The sequence below is a fragment of the Pseudophryne corroboree genome, chromosome 2, assembly GCF_028390025.1.
Source record: "Pseudophryne corroboree isolate aPseCor3 chromosome 2, aPseCor3.hap2, whole genome shotgun sequence".
Classification (NCBI taxonomy): Eukaryota; Metazoa; Chordata; class Amphibia; order Anura; family Myobatrachidae; genus Pseudophryne; species Pseudophryne corroboree.
Genome location: NC_086445.1, coordinates 918,117,118 through 918,142,801, shown reverse-complemented (window position 1 = coordinate 918,142,801; position 25,684 = coordinate 918,117,118). Strand labels below are relative to the sequence as shown.

The 25,684-nt window shown below is 41.5% G+C and overlaps 2 protein-coding genes across 3 annotated transcripts in view; one reads left to right on the top strand and one right to left on the bottom strand.

The window, feature by feature from the left end:
- The window catches only part of NCBP3 (nuclear cap binding subunit 3), a 138,178-nt gene that overhangs the window by 27,229 nt on the left and 85,265 nt on the right, over positions 1–25,684 (bottom strand). Inside the window, exons 8-10 of one of the 2 annotated variants that reach the window (XM_063956139.1) lie at positions 7,427–7,526; positions 6,990–7,087; positions 1,616–1,868 (exon numbers count right to left, since the gene is read on the bottom strand). In XM_063956139.1, the coding sequence (XP_063812209.1) occupies positions 1,616–1,868; positions 6,990–7,087; positions 7,427–7,526 (451 nt within the window). Of the gene's footprint in view, positions 1–1,615; positions 1,887–6,989; positions 7,088–7,426; positions 7,527–25,684 lie in introns of both variants that reach the window. The other variant, XM_063956138.1, reaches the window with a different exon arrangement.
- LOC135050489 (uncharacterized) lies at positions 2,862–6,060 on the top strand. The gene is made up of 2 exons (XM_063956980.1): positions 2,862–2,870; positions 4,745–6,060. Exons 1-2 carry the CDS (start codon positions 2,862–2,864, stop codon positions 5,915–5,917), a joined length of 1,182 nt encoding a protein of 393 aa, XP_063813050.1. The 3' UTR covers positions 5,918–6,060.

The window sequence follows — 25,684 nt, the reverse complement described above, 5'->3', positions numbered from 1 at the left end:
ATCACACATTTTATTTCTCAGATTCAGGAAAACTACAGGTAGTTTTTCCCTCACCGAACATAATACCCCTCTTTTGGTGGTACTCGTATTATCAGAAATGTATAAAAAAATTTCCATTGTCTCAATCATGTAACGTGTGGCCCTACTGGAAATCACGGTTGTCTCTTCACCGTCGACACAGGAGTCAGTATCCGTGTCGGCGTCTGTATCTGCCATCTGCCTGACGGCCTATGAGACGTCTGGACAGGCACAAGCTGAGTAGCCGGCTGTCTCATGTCAACCACTGTTTTTTTATATAGAGCTGACACTGTCACGTAATTTTCAACAGTACATCCACTCAGGTGTCGACCCCCTAGGGGGTGACATCACTGTTACAGACACTCTGCTCCGCCTCCACATCATTTTCCTCCTCATACATGTCGACACACACGTACCGACACCCAGCACACACACAGGGAATGCTCTGATAGAGGACAGGACCCACTTAGCCCTTTGGGGAGACAGAGGGAGAGTTTGCCAGCACACACCAGAGCGCTATATATGTATAGGGACAACCTTACAATAAGTGTCTATCCCTTATAGCTGCTTATATCTGTTATTTTGCCAAATAAGTGCCCCCCTCTCTTTTTTACCCTGTTTCTGTAGTTGCAGGATGCAGGGGAGATTCTGGGAGCCTTCCTACCAGCGGAGCTGTGTGGGAAAAATGGCGCTGTGTGCTGAGGAGATAGGCCCCGCCCCCTTCACGGCGGGCTCTTCTCCCGCTTTTTACTGGAAAACTGGCAGGGGTTAAATACATCCATATAGCCCAGGAGCTATATGTGATGTATTTTTCGCCAACTAAGGTAAATTCATTGCTTCCCAGGACGCCCACCCCCAGCGTCCTGCACCCTCAATGACCGGAGTGTGAAGTGTGCTGAGAGCAATGGCGCACAGCTGCAGTGCTGTGCGCTACCTTATGAAGACAGGAAAGTCTTCTGCCGCCGATTTATGGACCTCTTCTTGCTTCAGCATCTGTAAGGGGGCCGGCGGCGCGGCTCCGGGACCCATCCATGGCTGGGCCTGTGATCGTCCCTCTGGAGCTAATGTCCAGTAGCCTAAGAAACCCAATCCACTCTGCACGCAGGTGAGTTCGTTTCTCTCCCCTAAGTCCCTCGATGCAGTGAGCCTGTTGCCAGCAGGTCTCACTGAAAATAAAAAACCTATTTAAACTTTTACTCTAAGCAGCTCAGGAGAGCCACCTAGATTGCACTCTTCTCGTTCGGGCACAAAATCTAACTGAGGCTTGGAGGAGGGTCATAGGGGGAGGAGCCAGTGCACACCAGCTAGTCTTAAAGCTTTTACTTTGTGCCCAGTCTCCTGCGAGCCGCTATTCCCCATGGTCCTTTCGGAGTCCCCAGCATCCACTAGGACGTTAGAGAAAAATGGGCTGTAACTGGATAGCCCCATACTGTCATTGGGCTAAAAGGCACGTTATTACTAATAGGATACTGCTCGTAGACTGCATTCCCCCCCCCCCCCACCCCCCTCTCCTAATCTCCCCTACTTGAAAGTTTGAACTCCAATAAAGAGAATCAATATGAAAAAACAGAAAAACACATGGAAGGAAGGTTTCTACCTGATGGTCTTCAGCTGCGACTCCACTTCATCAGCATACATTGTCATCTTCATGCTCTTTTTCGGGGAGGGAGTGGAGATCATCTTTAGCTCCAAGTCATAGTCCATCTCATCAGAGTCTGACGTGCTGGCTGCGGACCGCCGTGCCCCCTCACGTTCTCGTTTAAAAGCTTGCAGCTCATCTCTGTACTCTACCACAACACGATCATCCTCATCCATATCTTCTTCCTCCTCCTCCTCCTCTATAGGCTCCTCTGGAACATTCACCAGGCCTACATATCAGGCAAATTATCATCATCTCATCAGCCAAACCATATAGGCCAAAGGCCATTACACACTACTCTCGCAGACCGTGTAAGAGTTTTTTTAAATTGCATTTATATTTCAATTTTGAGATTTATACCCAGAATACACAAAATATCAGTGAGAGATGACCAGCACAATACATTTGACAAGTACACGAGAGCACAAAATGGATAAAGAGCGCAGGAAGTCAAGCAAAAACAGCAAAGAGTAGTTAAATTGAGCTACTCGACAATAACAGTAGGTCAAAACAGAACAGAGCAGGCCTACAGCAAATTGTACAACTCCAAGCAAGATAACAGTAATGTAGTAGGTGCCTGAAGGCGCCATCTACCTCACCACCGCACATAACAGGAGATTCGCGGGCAGTAGCGCGACTGATCAAAAAAATAATAATCTCTAAATAGATTTACTAATTTGGCAACACCCAATAACAAGCCGAGCCTCACCAACGTGTACTTAACTACAGAAAGCTAACCTGTAATAAATGTCAGGGAAAAAAAAAAAGGAAAAGGTTGTGCGTGTGTGTGTGGTGGCTGGGGGGGGGGGGGGGGGGGCCACGGCGACAGACATTTCAAAGCCATGACTGACAAAAGAACAGAGACAAGTAAGCTATTGCACTTATTAAAACAGAACATTTATTTATGTATTACCAGTTACCAGTACACATTCCGCAGCGCTGTACAGAGAATATTTGCCCATTCACGTCAGTCCCTGCCCCAGTGGAGCTTACAATCTATATTCCCTACCACATGTACACACAGACATTCACGCTAGGGTTCATTTTTGTTGGGAGCCAATTAACCTACCAGGCAAGTGAGAATATAAACAGGGAGAATATACAAACTCTGCACAGTTAGGGCCATGGTGGGAATCGAACCCATGACCTCAGTGCTGTGAAGTAGTAATGCTAACCATGACCCCATCCGGACTGCCCAGTACGGATGGTTATGGTATGAGGGATAGATAGGGTATTAGGGTTGGGGATTGGGTTATGGTATGAGGGATAGGGTATTAGGGTTGGGGATTGGGTTAGGGGTTATAGGATGAGGGATAGGGGTGAGGGAGTAAGTTAGTTTAGTGAATGGGGTCAGGTGTTGCTTTTACGGCTTTATCAATGTCGCACATGATAAGAAGAAGCACCCGCTCTTCCCTTCTGAGAGCACAGAGGGTGCCCTGAGAGGCTGGAGCAGCATCACCAGGCCCCTACCCAAACTTTATTATGGTGCTAGCAATGCCTGATCCACTTCACAGCAGACATAATAAGCTCGCCCCAATCTGCAAAGCTCCACCCATTTTGTGTAAAATATTGCCACTTTTAGGGTGTGTAAATTGGGGCAGGTGGGAGATATGCTATTCTGTCCCTGCCTACGCCTATACACAGTCACATTATGGAATGCAAATATTTGCCTGTATGGCTGCTGCTGCTGTCTGTGCTATGACATCATGATGGTCCACTTACACAATGAATGGAATGCCAGTGCAGAACATAGGCTTTATCCTGTTACCTGGTTCCCAGGAGAACAGGACGTTGGCTTTGGAGCAGAGACTGTTGAAGCGTTGTGCTAATTTATTTATATTCTAAGTTATTTAAAATTAAATTAATAGTTTTTATTTTTATATTTTATTATATTACTATATAGTAAGTGTATATCGGAGAGAAGAGCGAGGAGTGAGGCGAGAGGGAGAAGCCATGGGCTGCATCCCATGTAACACGTGTTGGCCATTCTTTTGGCGTAAGGCAAGTGCGCTTTTGTTTTTGTGTGTACTTTGTTGTTAGCACAATTAGGGTTTTTCGGGATTTCATAAGGGACGGGGCTGATCTGAAAGTGGGCGTGTCAGAGCACACAAGGCGGTTTTGTCCAAATTTAGTAGGCCTAAATGTCAGGATACATCGCCCCTTATACTTTATTATACGTAAATCACTGATCACGTCTTGTGAGGGCGGCCTCAGGAGGTAATTCTGGGTGGGGACTTATGCTGCACTACTGAGGTCACTCTAAATTGTTTCTGCTGCAACAAACCTGTGGGCATTACCCAGTGCCCACTATATTACACAAGTATTTGGTAGGGGGAGGTTTGTGCACTTGCCGATATATTTGCTTGTGCACCTGCCAGTTTGGTAATGGACACTGAATAGGTGTAGCAAGAATCCTGCCTTCATTTCAAACAAGATCTATAACTACAGTGACAATGTAGTACACATCAATGAATGTAGATATTTGCACCATTACATATACAATAATAATGTAAAATCTCTCTCTCTCTCTGTGTATGTATATATATATATATATATATGTATATATATATATATATATATATATTATATATCTATCTCTCTCTATCTATCTATCTATCTATCTATATCTCTCTCTATATATCTATATATATCTATCTATATCTATATACACATTATATACATATACTTCTGCTGGGGTGAGATGCATATACTTTAGGTACTTAGTAATTATTGCATGCAGATACTGTTGATAAACAATTGTCGATAAGGAAGAAACATTTCAATAGCCCCTAAATGTCAGTGTATATGTCACTGTGCAAATAGCTTTATTAATGTGCACCACACGGTCACTGTATTTATAGAGATCTCGCTCAAAATAAAAAAAACAAAATTCCCAATATCCCCATTCAGTGTCAACCACCAAACCAACCAGTGCACGAACAAATACATCTACAAGAGCACAAACCGCCCCCAACCAAAACCAGCCTCAGGGGATGGTGAAGGTGGAAGTCTGACTAGAAGGGATGTTTGCTTATAACTGAGCTGGATTATTATTTAGTATTTCTGTTTTATCTTTATTTAAATAAGGCGCAGCCGAGGGATCCTCCCCTGTTATCACAGGAAAGTCAAAAGCCCACCCTACCCTCGGAAAACCAGGCACACCAGTTACCCGTGGAGAGGCAAGTGCCCTCATTACCCCAGGCACCGCCAGACCCCCTTGCACCCCAGGCAAGGCAGATACCACCGCCACCCAGGGCAAGGCAGATACCACCGCCACCCAGGGCAAGGCAGATACCACCGCCACCCAGGGCAAGGCAGATACCACCGCCACCCAGGGCAAGGCAGATACCACCGCCACCCAAGGCAAGGCAGACACCACCACCTCCGCGGACAAGACAGCCACCCCCACCATCCCGGGGAAATCATGCACCCACGCAACCCCGAGTGAGAAAGGCACCACCGCCACCTCGGGAGACAAAGGCACCACCGCCACCTCGGGAGACAAAGGCACCACCGCCACCTCGGGAGACAAAGGCACCACCGCCACCTCGGGAGACAAAGGCACCACCGCCACCTCGGGAGACAAAGGCACCACCGCCACCTCGGGAGACAAAGGCACCACCGCCACCTCGGGAGACAAAGGCACCACCGCCACCTCGGGAGACAAAGGCACCACCGCCACCTCGGGAGACAAAGGCACCACCGCCACCTCGGGAGACAAAGGCACCACCGCCACCTCGGGAGACAAAGGCACCACCGCCACCTCGGGAGACAAAGGCACCACCGCCACCTCGGGAGACAAAGGCACCACCGCCACCTCGGGAGACAAAGGTTCCCACTCCAGAGAGGCATCCTCCCCCACTACAACATCAGGGAGGAATGCGCCCCCACAACCACCATCAGGGAGGCATGTGCCCCACTACCACCATCAGGGAGCTCGCACCCCCACTACCATCAGGGAGGTATGCGCCCCCACTACCACCATCAGGGAGGAATACGCCCCCACTACCACCATCAGGGAGGTATGCGCCCCCACTACCACCATCAGGGAGGTATGCGCCCCCACTACCACCATCAGGGAGGTATGCGCCCCCACTACCACCATCAGGGAGGTATGCGCCCCCATTACCACCATCAGGGAGGTATGCGCCCCCACTACCACCATCAGGGAGGTATGCGCCCCCACTACCACCATCAGGGAGGTATGCGCCCCCACCACCATCAGGGAGGTATGCGCCCCCACCACCATCAGAGAGGTAGAAGGCATGTGTGCCCCAAAAACACCAGGGACGCATGTGCCCCCACCACCATCAGAGAGGCATGCACTACCATCAGAAAAGTTGTCTGCCGACACAATTATTTATAAATACATTTTTTTTATTAAAATGTTTAATTAAAATGTTTGTTGCCTAAAAAACAACTCTGTTTTTTCCCCCCAACTGGAGTGTCTGTATGATGAATGGATATTTGGGAACTACTGTGTCACTGGAAGTCTCGTTAGATGGGTCAGATAAGCATATATTCATTATTTCCCAGCAGGGACACAAACATAACATATATTGGAAATTAAGATGCATTTGGGGGGTTATAGGTAACCAGCTTTATAACAGATTGCCAGTTCTATGACCTTAGAACCAATTATATAGCCCCCGTGGTGTGCTTGGTTTTTATGGCAAACTTTACCATGTCTCAGTAAGGTTCTGCAAGTTGGGATGCCACCTGAATAAACTGGATAATGTTTCATGAACACACTGAAGGTTAAAGACAGTAAAATTATCCACCAAACTTAGCTGCCCTGATCAAAAAACGTTTCCTATTTTCTGGAAAAAAAATAAACAGCTTAAAATCTGCTTTTGTGGCTCACTTTACATTAAAAAGGTATAAGTTGTCATGTTACTGTAATCCAATTCATCCAAAGTAATGCATATACCAGGGTACAAACTGTTTATTTAGCACAGTCCTTTCACTGCACATCTTACCCTGGCCGCTACGGAACATATCCTGCAGGTGCAAAGTCTGTACTTTGCTGACCCATTACTGGCTCCATAGGGAGAGCGGTGCCATCCCCGAGATGGTGCTAGTGGATGCTTGTTTTCAGAAAGCCATAAAATAAATTTCCCCGGCAATCACCTGACATTCCCTAGGGATAACAGGATGTGTAACCTTGTCAGATTGGCTGGTTTGAGTATCTCAGAAAAGCATCTCTGAATGTACAGCACATTGAATACCACAGCAGAAGACCACACTGGCCTCCACTCAAATCTGTGCAGCACTGCAGACGTTTAGGTTTTGTTTCATTCCAGGGTACAAACATTCTTATTTTCTCCATTACCTGAATGAAGGTGCTGGTATGCAGGAGCATCATCTCCAATAAACGTCCTCTTCTTTGTCACATCCCTCTGGACACGGCGAGAATGGTAGCGCCTCTTCCTGCAAGCAAACACATTAACTCGCTAACATCAGACTACATCCTGTGGGCTTTGTAAGTAATCTTTCACAAAAAGTGATTTAGGGCTACAATTAATGATCTAAGACACCAACACATTCTATCATCCTTAAGTTCACAAAGCTTGTGCAGCTTGTAGCACTACAAATCTCAGGAAGACAGGCCAGCTTTCATGCCGAGACATGCTGTACCACAACAGTTGGAAACACAAATTGCACAAAGTTTTTTTTTTTTCTAAACAGAAAACAAAGTTTATGTTACGGTGTTGGTCATTATGGAAAGGATGTCTACGGATAGCGGAGCCTATAAAATCCCTTATGTACCATGAGTTGCTGAGGATTCCTTTCATGCCTCCATAGTTGGGATTTCCATACTTCATGTAATATTGGCTTCTTTGTGCGGCTCCTAGCTCTTTCTTGTCATCTAAGAAACAAACAATGAGCACATTATAATCTCGTGAACAAATGAAAAGGTTTCATAATTATGGCACAAAACAATTTGCTGCACAAAACCAAACCTTAAAGCAGATGGGCAGCTCTAGAACCATTAATAGACAGGCAGAAATATTTGAAAAGGAAAAAAACAAAAAACAAATTCCCCTAGTTAATTTTTCTGCTCTGGCTCCTTCCACTAAATCTTGAGATAATCCACATGACATTATAAGATTTATGGTAGCATTACCTTTATTAGCGCCTTTTCTTCTAGGTCAATGGTGTCCACAGGGATAACGCTGGGGTGTAGTTAAAGCTTTCAGCTCCCAGGATTCACTGGTCCCTCCACCCCTACACCCAGCCAACGGCCAGACAGTTTTTGTGAACAAGCCAAGGTAGGAGCAGGACAGAGGAGAGGGAGCCTAAGGGAGGGGACGATCCTGAGCTGAATGGAGAACTTGTCACCCAAAGGAAGCAACCTGGGAGGCGGACGTATCAAAGGCGTAGAAACAGAGGAAAGTGTGGACGGAAGACCACGTGGCCGCACTGCACAACTGTTCAGCAGAAGCTCCTCGTCTAGCTGCCCAAAAGGGCCCCACAGACCATGTGGAATAAGCTGTAACCACACTTGGAAAGGGGAGGTCTGCGAAAGCCCAAGCAGGCCAGCCCCTTTTGTGAAAACCATATAACACAAAAAAAAAAAAAAAAAAAAAAAAAAGAGCATCCTATATACGGATTCAGTGTGATCCACATAAATGAGAAGCGCACGACCAACTTCAAGCAGGGCTTCCGTTGCAGAAAGTGGTGTAGATTGAAAGGCTGGAACCACAATCTCTTCAGTAATCTGCAACCGAGATAAAACTTTGGAGAGGTATCCAGACCTAGTCGTGAGGACGGCCCCGTCCGGATGGAAAATAATAAAAAAAAAAAAGAAAGGATAGCATTCCTAGGTCAGACACTCTGCGAGCAGAAGACCTAGCAAGGAAGAAGAGAGTCTTCTACCATATAACACAAAAAAAGAGCATCCTATGTACAGAAAGATTCAGGGCCTAATTCAGATCTGATCGCAGCAGCAAATTTGTTAGCTAATGGGCAAAACCATGTGCACTGCAGGGGGGCAGATATACAGTAACATGTGCAGAGAGAGTTACATTTGGGTGGGTTATTTTGTGCAGGGTAAATGCTGGCAGCTTTATTTTTACACTACAATTTAGATTTCAGTTTGAACACACACCACCCAAAACTAACTCTCTGCACATGTTATGTCTGGTTTTGCCCATTAGCTAACAAATTTGCTTTGCGATCAGATCTAAATTAGGCCCTCAGTGCAATCCACATAAAATGTTTGGATCTGCTGGTAGACCCATACAAAAGAGGAGGTCACTTATGAAAGAGCGTACCCATGGGTGTCTACGTCTCATACCCAATCGTCTGTTGTAGTTTGACACCAGGTCACTGTAAACTGAAGCAGACGGCCTCCTTCCCTGGGATCCCCACGAGGCTGCCCATCTGGCTTAGTAGCTGGACGTCTGGAGGCCCAGGACAGCTTAGAGAGTGTGGTCCGTTGTGCCTATAAAAGGAGTGACCTAAAGCTGTCCCTTGAGTATGAAAGGGCTTAAAAGAGGAGGTCATAGATGTCGGGACAGCAGCTGATTGCAGAAGAGCAGTTTTAAAAGCTGCGACAGTGGCCATAATCTTATCTAGCTGTGCTCCAAACAGTATTTTACCTGCAAAAGGCAGAGACTCAAGAGCTCTTTTTGAGACAAGAGTCTGCCCTCCAGGAGCGAAGCCAAAAAAACTCGTCTAGCTGCCAGAGACTGCAGATACTTTAAAGGTCAGTTGTTCCCCAGTGGCTGGCATCTGTGAGGGTGGATGCAGTGGGAACAGGTGATGCAGAGCTTCTGACTATACGGCTACATGAGCATCTACCGAAGAGGAGCACATTCCACTTCGTAAATTCCCCAGCAGCGTCATAAGGGGGGGTGCGGGCCGCACACGGGTGCCCCCAAAATGCAGGCTCCTGCACTTTAACATTACATGCAGCACCTGGCTCCTCTCACCTTGTAGGAGCTGGCACTGCAGCCATAGCAATCCACTGGGGGGCAGCTTGTATCTCCCGGACCCACGGAATGCCGAAAACAGGGGTTCGGGCTGTGAGACCATGCCCCCTACACTAAGGCATGCCACTCCGAAGGCAGCCTGCACCGGGTGTAATCAGGGGCAGTGACGCCCCAGTCCAACAGGTAGAGGATAATAGGACGTAAGCCTTTCTGACAACTGGAACCGCTTCTTAGGCATAGCCCAGGTCCCCTGGGCTGGTCTGACTGAGGAAATTCTGGTTTCAACCTTCTGGCATTTAAATACAGACATTTTAGGCTTAGACACCGGCTCCCATTCCTCATATTCACTAAGAATTGTGCTGCCTGCACTAAAGCAGGAACATCCACAGTACAGTATTGTTCCTCACAAACATAGGGAGACTTGAGGTCTGAATCATTATAACCATCTGATCAGATGATACCTCAGAATTTGAAGCCTGAACAGACTGATGTTACAGCACATTTATGCGCATTGGCAGGTAACGCCTGTTGCCCTGAAGCCTTACCTGAAAGGCAACCGACGTCTGAGACAAACGCTTGACACAGTGAAAAAGGATCTCTCAAGGGAGGATCTATAGGGGGAGTCATTAAGGCAGGTTATACATGCTGCGGGAACCTCTTTGTGATGCAGAGTAGAAGCTGACAAGTCATCTACTGCAATGGTAAGAAAGGAGGTTTGTGGACGGCCGCACAGGAAAAAACTGTACATTATATAGTTACCTCAGAAAAAACTGACACTCTCGGGATATTCTTTCCCTTAATTAGTCAATAGTATACCTACGCCGAATTGGTATATTGGTAACAAAGATTTTGACGGTCAGTGGTGCTCCCAAGGGTATAGAAACATGTATCGAAACAAGGGGAGGCTTACAGAGAAGACAAAAGATGACCCTGGTAGGGAGCACTCTTATCCGAAGTAACACTAGAGTTAATTTGTTCATAGAATAATCATAAAATATCAATTTTTATTGGTATGCCTTAAAAATACTCATTCATTAATAAATATGTGATCATGAGCGAAAATATTTTTGAAGAGTGTGTGTATTATTATTATAATGAATGGCCTCAGCCAAAACCATAGAATATATTAAGGTCCGTCTGTATAATAGTTCCCTTAACACGATGTGTTGGGAATCGAAGTATTTAAAAATTGAAAAGTGTAAAGTGTGACCATCATCTAATCAGTTGTGTAGCCCATACACAAGTTTCACAGGGCAATTGGTTTGAATCATGGGTCACTGGTTGGTTACTTCGATTGGGTCACCTGTACAACAGTACAGGTCCTGAAAGTCAGCAAGAGATATCTGTGGAGCTGTAAGTGGTGGGCATCAATGTGTTATCCACCCACCTGGTGATACTGCCACCTATGTGAAAAAGATTATATATATATAGTAGTTATTCACATATGTATTAAATGCAGAGGTTTGCAACCCTAATGTTTGTACAGAGGCTCAAAAACAGCTCATTTGCTCAATATAGAATATTCACAAAAGATAGAGGCGGAGCCTATGAATCTGCAATGTACAATAATCTCTCAATAATTCTCTTTAGACTGTACACAATCAACAATAAAGCATATTCCTGGACAAGTGCTGTAATTGTTGTAGGATAATTTCCTAATCATGCTTGTGGCTAAAATATAAACACCTAGACCACATGATTACAAATAGACATGATTGTTAGAAGATTTGATATAGTCAGTTGTGAGATATGAGGCACAAGTACCTCAGTTATTCACAGATTGTCAAACGGTTTTGATAACAAATCTTTAAGCACTAGATAGAGATGTATACAGTGGCCAAGATACAGGTATGACTGCCCTTCTGCTGTTCTCCCGTCTTGCCAATAGGTATAGGACGAGGAATGAGAGAGGGTAAGTGCACCCAACTTGACCAGAAGAAAGAAAGAGGAGGTATCAAGCAGAGTGACCTGCGGCAGGTGCTCCCTGGTGCCCTTTTTAACAAGCAGTGCAGAGAATGTTTAACCTGCACTTCGGTCTCTAGTGCGGTACACTCCTGAAAGTTTCTTTATTGTACTGTCAGATACTTGTATGGAGTATGTATATCTTTCACAAAGAGCTGTGTCTAAATTTAAATTGATATGCTCATGAAAAAACTGCGTTTCTCATTGTGTTTGTCCCAGAAAAATAGAGCACATGTAGCTTCTTTAAACTTGCACTTAATCTCTCTAGCAGTACACTCCTAGATAGTTACTTTTCTTTATCACAGAGGTATATGGCACATGAAATACATCAATTTGCTCAGTAATTGTCAACCACTTATGAAGTGCTTTGTTCACAACATCAATTTAGGATTAAAAGGGGGTCGTGCTCCAGCAAGGGTGTGAAACTCTCAATTTTAACGTTGAACAGACATTAACAATTGCTGAAGTCCTGATATGATAAATGGAACACACTCCCTGTAGGGGCTCACTGATAATCATAAACAGCTGATCCCTCTTGTGCAGATACACCTATCAGCAACAAAATAACAGTTAGCTGATAATGTTAATCCTGCTATGATTGCACATGATACAATGTGATCTTGTGCAGATACATCTGTCAACAACCAATTGACAATTAGCTGATAATGTTGCTCCTGCATACAATTTCAAAAAGTGGTCCACTACATATACCTAAACTCTAATATAGTGAGAAACAATGTGCATAATTTGTCTCATGTATCATATAGAATTAGCAACATGAAGGAGGATTTGTGTGGTTAGTCATACGGTTACCACTCCTGAAGCTGGCCTCGGAGGGGAGAGGAGATACTGCCACAGGATCCCATACGGGAGTGTCCTCAATATCAGGTGCTTCCTCCCGCTGGTTGGCCGCACAAAAAACTCGCCCGCCTGAGCCGCTCAATTCAGCGGCGGATGGCCGCTTCCTCTGCTTTCGCTGCCACAGTGCTGACTGTAACTGACGGACCCGTGAATCACGTGTGCGCACCACGTGACTCACACGGAGTTCCTGACGTACGTTTCGCAATGCTTGATCACAGGTAATTGGGTAACCTGTGAGCTAGTGTTTATAAAGGAGAATCACTTTCCGTTCACAGCTTAAAGTGATTAATTTAATCCGTTTTAAATGCCGGTAATTACTTTCACAGTGTGATGAATTATTAGGTAAGTTTTGAATACCAGGAACAGTTATATATCTGGAGGGGGAGATTACCAGAGAATAAATAAATAAACGTAAAAATGAAAAATAATAAAAATAATTATAATGATAATGAGATAAATTAAATTGGATATATATAATATATCAATGATTACCAAAAAATTATCACCAATGATGAAGGATAAAAATTAATTAGAATAAAAAAACTAGTTGATTATAGGAGTAGTGGGTGATGAAATAATTAATTAAACTAAATTGAAAAAATAATTCCCACAAAGCATTTTGGGTGAACAGTGATATGAGGTCAGACATAATATAATATAAAGGAAGAAAGACAATTCTACATTAATTATATGGTAGTATTGAGAAAAACCCAATAATGTACATATTGTGAAATAATAAACGAGAATAAATAAATAAACGTAAAAATGAAAATTAATAAAAATATTAATAATGATAATGAGATAAATTAAATTGGATATATATAATATATCAATGATTACCAAAAAATTATCACCAATGATGAAGGATAAAAATTGATTAGAAAAGGGGAATAAAAACAAAACTAGTTGATTATAGGAGTAGTGGATGATGAAATATTTAATTAAACTAAATTGGAAGAATAATTCCCACAGAGCATTTTAGGTGAACAGTGATATGAGGTCAGACATAATATAATATAAAGGAAGAAAGACAATTCTACATTAATTATATGGTAGTATTGAGAAAAACCCATAAATGTACATATTGTGAAATAATAAACGAAAAGGCAGATGATTATATCTGACCCATACATGGGTATTATTATTTGGACTCAGTTATGAGGGAAGGAAAAGGTTTTTTATGTGTATATATATATATATGCTTTATAAAGCACCTTGCAGTGTATATACATGATTTATATATATTTTTCTAATTTATCTATACAGTTGCTTCCACCTACACATTATACATGAATTGTGTGTAGAACTGTGTTCATATTGTGTGAAGTTGTGCTGGATTCCCAGTTAATTAAGTGATGCTGTGAATGAGATGGGACCATGAATCGAGGATTTGTGTGACAATGTGTCGAAGGCAGAGGGGTTATTCATCTGCCTTAGTGAGTGATATTATGTGGTTGAAATAGATAGTTATATAAATGTGTACAGTTGCAATGAGTGTGTAGTATGGTAATAATGACCCAGATGTGATAATCACATAACAGGGATATCAGTACCTAATAATCTGTGCAGACTGGACAAAAGGTGATAGTAAAAGGCATAAATAATGAAGAAAAGAGAGAAGGGGTGAAACCTCAAACCAAATACATTGAAGTGATACGTGCTCTAAAATGGTGAAGCCGGGGGTCGCGTGACCAGTGACTAGTGTTGGAGTTAATGAATATATGTATATGTGAAGGTCCTAAACAGAATCAGAGGCATGAATTGTTGATTCAAACCTAATCTATTTATGACAATAGATATTGTCAAGTGATGTGTAGTAATGAAAGATATGTCAGAATCACTTGGGAAGGAAGGCTCCAAAGTTAATGTTCTCATTTAGACCCTCTGGATTGAGAGCCCCAAGTTTAAAAGTCCATTCACATTCCCTCTGTAATAGGCTGTTAGTGAGATCGCCTCCTCTGTTCCCTAACTTAACTTGTTCAAGGCCATAGATTTTAAAATTCACCCATGATCCATCATGTTCAAAATGGAAATGACGTGCAACTGAAGTCAATTTTTTAAATTTAGTCAGATCCTTTGCAGCATTCCTTATTGAGCCAATGTGCTCCAAGATACGTTGTTTAAAAGGTCTGCTTGTCATCCCCACATAACGTTTATTGCACTCACATGATATGCAATAGACTACGGCTTCTGTATTACAATTGATGAAATGTTGGGATCTTATGTCCTTTCCAAAACGATCCCTGATTGTATCCGTTTGTTGTATCCACTTGCAGGCTTTACAGTGTCCACAAGGGAAAGTTCCCACAGTTTTTGGTTTTGTAGTTGGGACCCGCTTAAAATGACTTGAGACCAACTGATCTCTCAAATTTCGGGATCTTTTCCAGCTCATGGAAACATGAGAGCCTAATCTTTCGGCTAGGACAGGGTCTAGTTGGAGAATACCCCAATGTTTTTGAATTGCCTCTTTGGCTTGATGCCATTGACGACAAAACCTCCCAACAAAGCGTAGGGTACCTTTCTCTTCTTTTTTAGATTCCTTTGTTGTGAAAATTAATTCTTCTCGGTTTAAGTACCGAACACTATTGTGGGCTTTTTTAACAGATGTCTTGCTATACCCTCTTTCATGAAGCCTTCTTGTTAAATCCTTACTCTGTTCAGCAAAAAGTACATCATCTGAACAGTTCCTCCTCAAACGGAGGAATTCCCCTTTCGGAATGTTCTTAATAGTAGATGGTAAGTGCGAGCTAGCATGGTGTAGAAGGGAGTTTGTTGAAGTTTCTTTCCTATATAGCTTGGTAGAAATCATGCCTTCCTGGTTTTTATATATCAGTAGATCCAAAAAGGGAAGTTCCTGTTGACTGATGTCATGAGTAAGATGTATATTTAATTGATTGTTGTTAAGGTGTTCAATGAACAGCAGAAGTAATTGAATGTCACCTTCCCAGATCATCAGAATATCATCAATGTATCTGATCCACATTATGATGTTGGGAGTGAAATTATCATTCTGATCCGTAAACACGTGTTGCTTTTCCCACCATCCTAAAAAAATGTTTGCATATGTGGGAGCACATGCTGCTCCCATGGCAGTTCCACGTGTTTGTAAATAGAACCTATCATTGAACAAGAAAAAATTGTGGTATAATATGAACTGAAGAAGGTCAGCTATGAAAGCATGAAATCCCTCATAGCCCTCTGTTTTCATGAAATAATTCACTGCCTCTAGACCTATTTTATGGTCAATGGATGTGTACAGTGCCTCCACATCTAGGGAGACTAAAAACTGATTTTCCTCTAACCGTATGCCATGTAACTTACGTAGGACGTCCGACGTGTCCTGGACATAGGATGGAAGGGACTGAACATGATGCCTGAGATGTGTGTCTACAAAGATGCTCGCTTTTTCTGTTAGGGCACCAATGCCCGAAACAATTGGCCTCCCAGGTGGTGTAGTTAAGTTTTTATGAACCTTTGGGAGTAAGTAAAAGGTTGGTATCCGTGGATAGTCATTTGAAAGAAATGCAAATTCCTGAGAAGTGATGGTACCATCCTTCAGGGCATTAGTGATCTTTCTGTTGTAGATAGTTCTAAAATCCTCTAAGGGGTTGAAAAGAAGTCTTTTATAGCATGTGGGATTCTCCAGTTGCCTGTAGGCTTCCTGTAAATATTTAGTTTGAGGCCACAGAACCACATTTCCTCCCTTATCTGATGGCTTTATAATTGTATCTTTCCATGATTGTATGTCATGGAAGGCTAATTTCTCTTTCTTGGTTAGATTAGAATTTCGGGGGTATGTGGGTTTTTTTACATGAATTTGATCAAATTCTTTGGATACGGCCTTTATGAAAATCTGTATCTCTGGACTTGTGTGTTCCGAGGGAAAAAAGGAAGATTTTTTCTTAACTATTGGTCTAGTTGCCACCTCCCATTCCTGATCCTTCGACATTGAGGTTTCTTGTTCTAGATCCATCAGGGCCTCAAGGGCTTCAGATTCCAAGGTAGCTAGGTTTTCACCCGCTTGGATCAGAGAGTAGTCCTTTTGGGTTCCTTGATTTTGGTTATGGAACTTGGTGAGAAGCAATTTTCTGCCAAACAGTTTAAGGTCCTTCTCCCATTCAAATCTATTGAAATCTGTAGTTGGAGAATATGTTAGGCCTTTGCCTAAAATGGATAAATGATCATCACTTAATTGATGTTCAGACAGATTAATCACTTTGAGTTTGGATGATGACTCCTCCTCAATATCTACTGGAGAGAGGTGGGATATTATCTCTTCCGTGTGTTTCGTATAGGTTGTCTCCTTGATGGTGGGGAATCCCATTGTTGTCGTCGGTATCCCCTTTCGTTTCCTATTTGCCCTCCTTGTTTTCCTTCTTTTTGTCTCCCCCTCTTTCCTTTCGTGAAATCCCCTAAAAAAGAAGGAGAATTGGAGGAATTGGGGTTAAAGTTGTAATTGGAGGCGTGGTGACTTGCCCTATAGTTCGTCACCTGTGATCCCTCAGTACCAGATTCCAGGTCCTCGGTCCCTGATGTCTCTGTCTCCGAGGATGAGTAATTGTCCGTATTTTTAGGAGGATATGATTTCCACACTTGTTTATGCCACTTAAAGATTTTTCCAGATGCGAAATCCCTTCTATCTCTTATGAATTTGTTCTTTTTTCTATCCACGATAGTTTGTTCATAGGTTTTAATATCAACCTTATGTTTCTCAAAACAGCGTTGGAATTGTAAATCTTTTTCCCAGGGTTCAAGTTTCTTACTGAGCTCTTCTAAGTCACGTTCACACCTTTCTAATATGAGGTTGTTGTGTTTCATCAGGATGTGAATTAGGTCATTTGAACATTTCAGGAGAGCATTTTCCCATTCACTCTTTAATCCTTCACTCGCTAGTTCGAACGTGGGAAAAACTCTGGGTCTCAATCCCCTTGGAACAATTTTGTTTTTAATATAATTTTCAAGTGTGATGAGATCCCAGTTAGTTCTAACCTGCTTCTGCAGTGTCTGTTTAAGTCGCGTAAATTCTCCCTCCCAACTTATATGGGGATCCTGATTGTCGATATTACTGGGAAAAATATCTTCCAGATTATCACTCGTAGCTCTTTTAAATGTCAGTTCCTGTTTTAAGTTAAAGCTCATTCTGCTCCCACAATCTGTATTTGTGGGAAAATGTAGAAGAAGGCAAGTAGCAAATTCTTGAAAAAAAGAGAAAATTTCCAAGAATAAATGTAAAGAATCATATAATGTGATCCGTGCTGGCCCTCCAAGAAAGACTGTAACCAGTCTCAAGATGCAATGGTAAGAAAGGAGGTTTGTGGACGGCCGCACAGGAAAAAACTGTACATTATATAGTTACCTCAGAAAAAACTGACACTCTCGGGATATTCTTTCCCTTAATTAGTCAATAGTATACCTACGCCGAATTGGTATATTGGTAACAAAGATTTTGACGGTCAGTGGTGCTCCCAAGGGTATAGAAACATGTATCGAAACAAGGGGAGGCTTACAGAGAAGACAAAAGATGACCCTGGTAGGGAGCACTCTTATCCGAAGTAACACTAGAGTTAATTTGTTCATAGAATAATCATAAAATATCAATTTTTATTGGTATGCCTTAAAAATACTCATTCATTAATAAATATGTGATCATGAGCGAAAATATTTTTGAAGAGTGTGTGTATTATTATTATAATGAATGGCCTCAGCCAAAACCATAGAATATATTAAGGTCCGTCTGTATAATAGTTCCCTTAACACGATGTGTTGGGAATCGAAGTATTTAAAAATTGAAAAGTGTAAAGTGTGACCATCATCTAATCAGTTGTGTAGCCCATACACAAGTTTCACAGGGCAATTGGTTTGAATCATGGGTCACTGGTTGGTTACTTCGATTGGGTCACCTGTACAACAGTACAGGTCCTGAAAGTCAGCAAGAGATATCTGTGGAGCTGTAAGTGGTGGGCATCAATGTGTTATCCACCCACCTGGTGATACTGCCACCTATGTGAAAAAGATTATATATATATAGTAGTTATTCACATATGTATTAAATGCAGAGGTTTGCAACCCTAATGTTTGTACAGAGGCTCAAAAACAGCTCATTTGCTCAATATAGAATATTCACAAAAGATAGAGGCGGAGCCTATGAATCTGCAATGTACAATAATCTCTCAATAATTCTCTTTAGACTGTACACAATCAACAATAAAGCATATTCCTGGACAAGTGCTGTAATTGTTGTAGGATAATTTCCTAATCATGCTTGTGGCTAAAATATAAACACCTAGACCACATGATTACAAATAGACATGATTGTTAGAAGATTTGATATAGTCAGTTGTGAGATATGAGGCACAAGTACCTCAGTTATTCACAGATTGTCAAACGGTTTTGATAACAAATCTTTAAGCACTAGATAGAGATGTATACAGTGGCCAAGATACAGGTATGACTGCCCTTCTGCTGTTCTCCCGTCTTGCCAATAGGTATAGGACGAGGAATGAGAGAGGGTAAGTGCACCCAACTTGACCAGAAGAAAGAAAGAGGAGGTATCAAGCAGAGTGACCTGCGGCAGGTGCTCCCTGGTGCCCTTTTTAACAAGCAGTGCAGAGAATGTTTAACCTGCACTTCGGTCTCTAGTGCGGTACACTCCTGAAAGTTTCTTTATTGTACTGTCAGATACTTGTATGGAGTATGTATATCTTTCACAAAGAGCTGTGTCTAAATTTAAATTGATATGCTCATGAAAAAACTGCGTTTCTCATTGTGTTTGTCCCAGAAAAATAGAGCACATGTAGCTTCTTTAAACTTGCACTTAATCTCTCTAGCAGTACACTCCTAGATAGTTACTTTTCTTTATCACAGAGGTATATGGCACATGAAATACATCAATTTGCTCAGTAATTGTCAACCACTTATGAAGTGCTTTGTTCACAACATCAATTTAGGATTAAAAGGGGGTCGTGCTCCAGCAAGGGTGTGAAACTCTCAATTTTAACGTTGAACAGACATTAACAATTGCTGAAGTCCTGATATGATAAATGGAACACACTCCCTGTAGGGGCTCACTGATAATCATAAACAGCTGATCCCTCTTGTGCAGATACACCTATCAGCAACAAAATAACAGTTAGCTGATAATGTTAATCCTGCTATGATTGCACATGATACAATGTGATCTTGTGCAGATACATCTGTCAACAACCAATTGACAATTAGCTGATAATGTTGCTCCTGCATACAATTTCAAAAAGTGGTCCACTACATATACCTAAACTCTAATATAGTGAGAAACAATGTGCATAATTTGTCTCATGTATCATATAGAATTAGCAACATGAAGGAGGATTTGTGTGGTTAGTCATACGGTTACCACTCCTGAAGCTGGCCTCGGAGGGGAGAGGAGATACTGCCACAGGATCCCATACGGGAGTGTCCTCAATATCAGGTGCTTCCTCCCGCTGGTTGGCCGCACAAAAAACTCGCCCGCCTGAGCCGCTCAATTCAGCGGCGGATGGCCGCTTCCTCTGCTTTCGCTGCCACAGTGCTGACTGTAACTGACGGACCCGTGAATCACGTGTGCGCACCACGTGACTCACACGGAGTTCCTGACGTACGTTTCGCAATGCTTGATCACATTATATGATTCTTTACATTTATTCTTGGAAATTTTCTCTTTTTTTCAAGAATTTGCTACTTGCCTTCTTCTACATTTTCCCACAAATACAGATTGTGGGAGCAGAATGAGCTTTAACTTAAAACAGGAACTGACATTTAAAAGAGCTACGAGTGATAATCTGGAAGATATTTTTCCCAGTAATATCGACAATCAGGATCCCCATATAAGTTGGGAGGGAGAATTTACGCGACTTAAACAGACACTGCAGAAGCAGGTTAGAACTAACTGGGATCTCATCACACTTGAAAATTATATTAAAAACAAAATTGTTCCAAGGGGATTGAGACCCAGAGTTTTTCCCACGTTCGAACTAGCGAGTGAAGGATTAAAGAGTGAATGGGAAAATGCTCTCCTGAAATGTTCAAATGACCTAATTCACATCCTGATGAAACACAACAACCTCATATTAGAAAGGTGTGAACGTGACTTAGAAGAGCTCAGTAAGAAACTTGAACCCTGGGAAAAAGATTTACAATTCCAACGCTGTTTTGAGAAACATAAGGTTGATATTAAAACCTATGAACAAACTATCGTGGATAGAAAAAAGAACAAATTCATAAGAGATAGAAGGGATTTCGCATCTGGAAAAATCTTTAAGTGGCATAAACAAGTGTGGAAATCATATCCTCCTAAAAATACGGACAATTACTCATCCTCGGAGACAGAGACATCAGGGACCGAGGACCTGGAATCTGGTACTGAGGGATCACAGGTGACGAACTATAGGGCAAGTCACCACGCCTCCAATTACAACTTTAACCCCAATTCCTCCAATTCTCCTTCTTTTTTAGGGGATTTCACGAAAGGAAAGAGGGGGAGACAAAAAGAAGGAAAACAAGGAGGGCAAATAGGAAACGAAAGGGGATACCGACGACAACAATGGGATTCCCCACCATCAAGGAGACAACCTATACGAAACACACGGAAGAGATAATATCCCACCTCTCTCCAGTAGATATTGAGGAGGAGTCATCATCCAAACTCAAAGTGATTAATCTGTCTGAACATCAATTAAGTGATGATCATTTATCCATTTTAGGCAAAGGCCTAACATATTCTCCAACTACAGATTTCAATAGATTTGAATGGGAGAAGGACCTTAAACTGTTTGGCAGAAAATTGCTTCTCACCAAGTTCCATAACCAAAATCAAGGAACCCAAAAGGACTACTCTCTGATCCAAGCGGGTGAAAACCTAGCTACCTTGGAATCTGAAGCCCTTGAGGCCCTGATGGATCTAGAACAAGAAACCTCAATGTCGAAGGATCAGGAATGGGAGGTGGCAACTAGACCAATAGTTAAGAAAAAATCTTCCTTTTTTCCCTCGGAACACACAAGTCCAGAGATACAGATTTTCATAAAGGCCGTATCCAAAGAATTTGATCAAATTCATGTAAAAAAACCCACATACCCCCGAAATTCTAATCTAACCAAGAAAGAGAAATTAGCCTTCCATGACATACAATCATGGAAAGATACAATTATAAAGCCATCAGATAAGGGAGGAAATGTGGTTCTGTGGCCTCAAACTAAATATTTACAGGAAGCCTACAGGCAACTGGAGAATCCCACATGCTATAAAAGACTTCTTTTCAACCCCTTAGAGGATTTTAGAACTATCTACAACAGAAAGATCACTAATGCCCTGAAGGATGGTACCATCACTTCTCAGGAATTTGCATTTCTTTCAAATGACTATCCACGGATACCAACCTTTTACTTACTCCCAAAGGTTCATAAAAACTTAACTACACCACCTGGGAGGCCAATTGTTTCGGGCATTGGTGCCCTAACAGAAAAAGCGAGCATCTTTGTAGACACACATCTCAGGCATCATGTTCAGTCCCTTCCATCCTATGTCCAGGACACGTCGGACGTCCTACGTAAGTTACATGGCATACGGTTAGAGGAAAATCAGTTTTTAGTCTCCCTAGATGTGGAGGCACTGTACACATCCATTGACCATAAAATAGGTCTAGAGGCAGTGAATTATTTCATGAAAACAGAGGGCTATGAGGGATTTCATGCTTTCATAGCTGACCTTCTTCAGTTCATATTATACCACAATTTTTTCTTGTTCAATGATAGGTTCTATTTACAAACACGTGGAACTGCCATGGGAGCAGCATGTGCTCCCACATATGCAAACATTTTTTTAGGATGGTGGGAAAAGCAACACGTGTTTACGGATCAGAATGATAATTTCACTCCCAACATCATAATGTGGATCAGATACATTGATGATATTCTGATGATCTGGGAAGGTGACATTCAATTACTTCTGCTGTTCATTGAACACCTTAACAACAATCAATTAAATATACATCTTACTCATGACATCAGTCAACAGGAACTTCCCTTTTTGGATCTACTGATATATAAAAACCAGGAAGGCATGATTTCTACCAAGCTATATAGGAAAGAAACTTCAACAAACTCCCTTCTACACCATGCTAGCTCGCACTTACCATCTACTATTAAGAACATTCCGAAAGGGGAATTCCTCCGTTTGAGGAGGAACTGTTCAGATGATGTACTTTTTGCTGAACAGAGTAAGGATTTAACAAGAAGGCTTCATGAAAGAGGGTATAGCAAGACATCTGTTAAAAAAGCCCACAATAGTGTTCGGTACTTAAACCGAGAAGAATTAATTTTCACAACAAAGGAATCTAAAAAAGAAGAGAAAGGTACCCTACGCTTTGTTGGGAGGTTTTGTCGTCAATGGCATCAAGCCAAAGAGGCAATTCAAAAACATTGGGGTATTCTCCAACTAGACCCTGTCCTAGCCGAAAGATTAGGCTCTCATGTTTCCATGAGCTGGAAAAGATCCCGAAATTTGAGAGATCAGTTGGTCTCAAGTCATTTTAAGCGGGTCCCAACTACAAAACCAAAAACTGTGGGAACTTTCCCTTGTGGACACTGTAAAGCCTGCAAGTGGATACAACAAACGGATACAATCAGGGATCGTTTTGGAAAGGACATAAGATCCCAACATTTCATCAATTGTAATACAGAAGCCGTAGTCTATTGCATATCATGTGAGTGCAATAAACGTTATGTGGGGATGACAAGCAGACCTTTTAAACAACGTATCTTGGAGCACATTGGCTCAATAAGGAATGCTGCAAAGGATCTGACTAAATTTAAAAAATTGACTTCAGTTGCACGTCATTTCCATTTTGAACATGATGGATCATGGGTGAATTTTAAAATCTATGGCCTTGAACAAGTTAAGTTAGGGAACAGAGGAGGCGATCTCACTAACAGCCTATTACAGAGGGAATGTGAATGGACTTTTAAACTTGGGGCTCTCAATCCAGAGGGTCTAAATGAGAACATTAACTTTGGAGCCTTCCTTCCCAAGTGATTCTGACATATCTTTCATTACTACACATCACTTGACAATATCTATTGTCATAAATAGATTAGGTTTGAATCAACAATTCATGCCTCTGATTCTGTTTAGGACCTTCACATATACATATATTCATTAACTCCAACACTAGTCACTGGTCACGCGACCCCCGGCTTCACCATTTTAGAGCACGTATCACTTCAATGTATTTGGTTTGAGGTTTCACCCCTTCTCTCTTTTCTTCATTATTTATGCCTTTTACTATCACCTTTTGTCCAGTCTGCACAGATTATTAGGTACTGATATCCCTGTTATGTGATTATCACATCTGGGTCATTATTACCATACTACACACTCATTGCAACTGTACACATTTATATAACTATCTATTTCAACCACATAATATCACTCACTAAGGCAGATGAATAACCCCTCTGCCTTCGACACATTGTCACACAAATCCTCGATTCATGGTCCCATCTCATTCACAGCATCACTTAATTAACTGGGAATCCAGCACAACTTCACACAATATGAACACAGTTCTACACACAATTCATGTATAATGTGTAGGTGGAAGCAACTGTATAGATAAATTAGAAAAATATATATAAATCATGTATATACACTGCAAGGTGCTTTATAAAGCATATATATATATATATACACATAAAAAACCTTTTCCTTCCCTCATAACTGAGTCCAAATAATAATACCCATGTATGGGTCAGATATAATCATCTGCCTTTTCGTTTATTATTTCACAATATGTACATTTATGGGTTTTTCTCAATACTACCATATAATTAATGTAGAATTGTCTTTCTTCCTTTATATTATATTATGTCTGACCTCATATCACTGTTCACCTAAAATGCTCTGTGGGAATTATTCTTCCAATTTAGTTTAATTAAATATTTCATCATCCACTACTCCTATAATCAACTAGTTTTGTTTTTATTCCCCTTTTCTAATCAATTTTTATCCTTCATCATTGGTGATAATTTTTTGGTAATCATTGATATATTATATATATCCAATTTAATTATCTCATTATCATTATTAATATTTTTATTAATTTTCATTTTTACGTTTATTTATTTATTCTCGTTTATTATTTCACAATATGTACATTATTGGGTTTTTCTCAATACTACCATATAATTAATGTAGAATTGTCTTTCTTCCTTTATATTATATTATGTCTGACCTCATATCACTGTTCACCCAAAATGCTTTGTGGGAATTATTTTTTCAATTTAGTTTAATTAATTATTTCATCACCCACTACTCCTATAATCAACTAGTTTTTTTATTCTAATTAATTTTTATCCTTCATCATTGGTGATAATTTTTTGGTAATCATTGATATATTATATATATCCAATTTAATTTATCTCATTATCATTATAATTATTTTTATTATTTTTCATTTTTACGTTTATTTATTTATTCTCTGGTAATCTCCCCCTCCAGATATATAACTGTTCCTGGTATTCAAAACTTACCTAATAATTCATCACACTGTGAAAGTAATTACCGGCATTTAAAACGGATTAAATTAATCACTTTAAGCTGTGAACGGAAAGTGATTCTCCTTTATAAACACTAGCTCACAGGTTACCCAATTACCTGTGATCAAGCATTGCGAAACGTACGTCAGGAACTCCGTGTGAGTCACGTGGTGCGCACACGTGATTCACGGGTCCGTCAGTTACAGTCAGCACTGTGGCAGCGAAAGCAGAGGAAGCGGCCATCCGCCGCTGAATTGAGCGGCTCAGGCGGGCGAGTTTTTTGTGCGGCCAACCAGCGGGAGGAAGCACCTGATATTGAGGACACTCCCGTATGGGATCCTGTGGCAGTATCTCCTCTCCCCTCCGAGGCCAGCTTCAGGAGTGGTAACCGTATGACTAACCACACAAATCCTCCTTCATGTTGCTAATTCTATATGATACATGAGACAAATTATGCACATTGTTTCTCACTATATTAGAGTTTAGGTATATGTAGTGGACCACTTTTTGAAATTGTATGCAGGAGCAACATTATCAGCTAATTGTCAATTGGTTGTTGACAGATGTATCTGCACAAGATCACATTGTATCATGTGCAATCATAGCAGGATTAACATTATCAGCTAACTGTTATTTTGTTGCTGATAGGTGTATCTGCACAAGAGGGATCAGCTGTTTATGATTATCAGTGAGCCCCTACAGGGAGTGTGTTCCATTTATC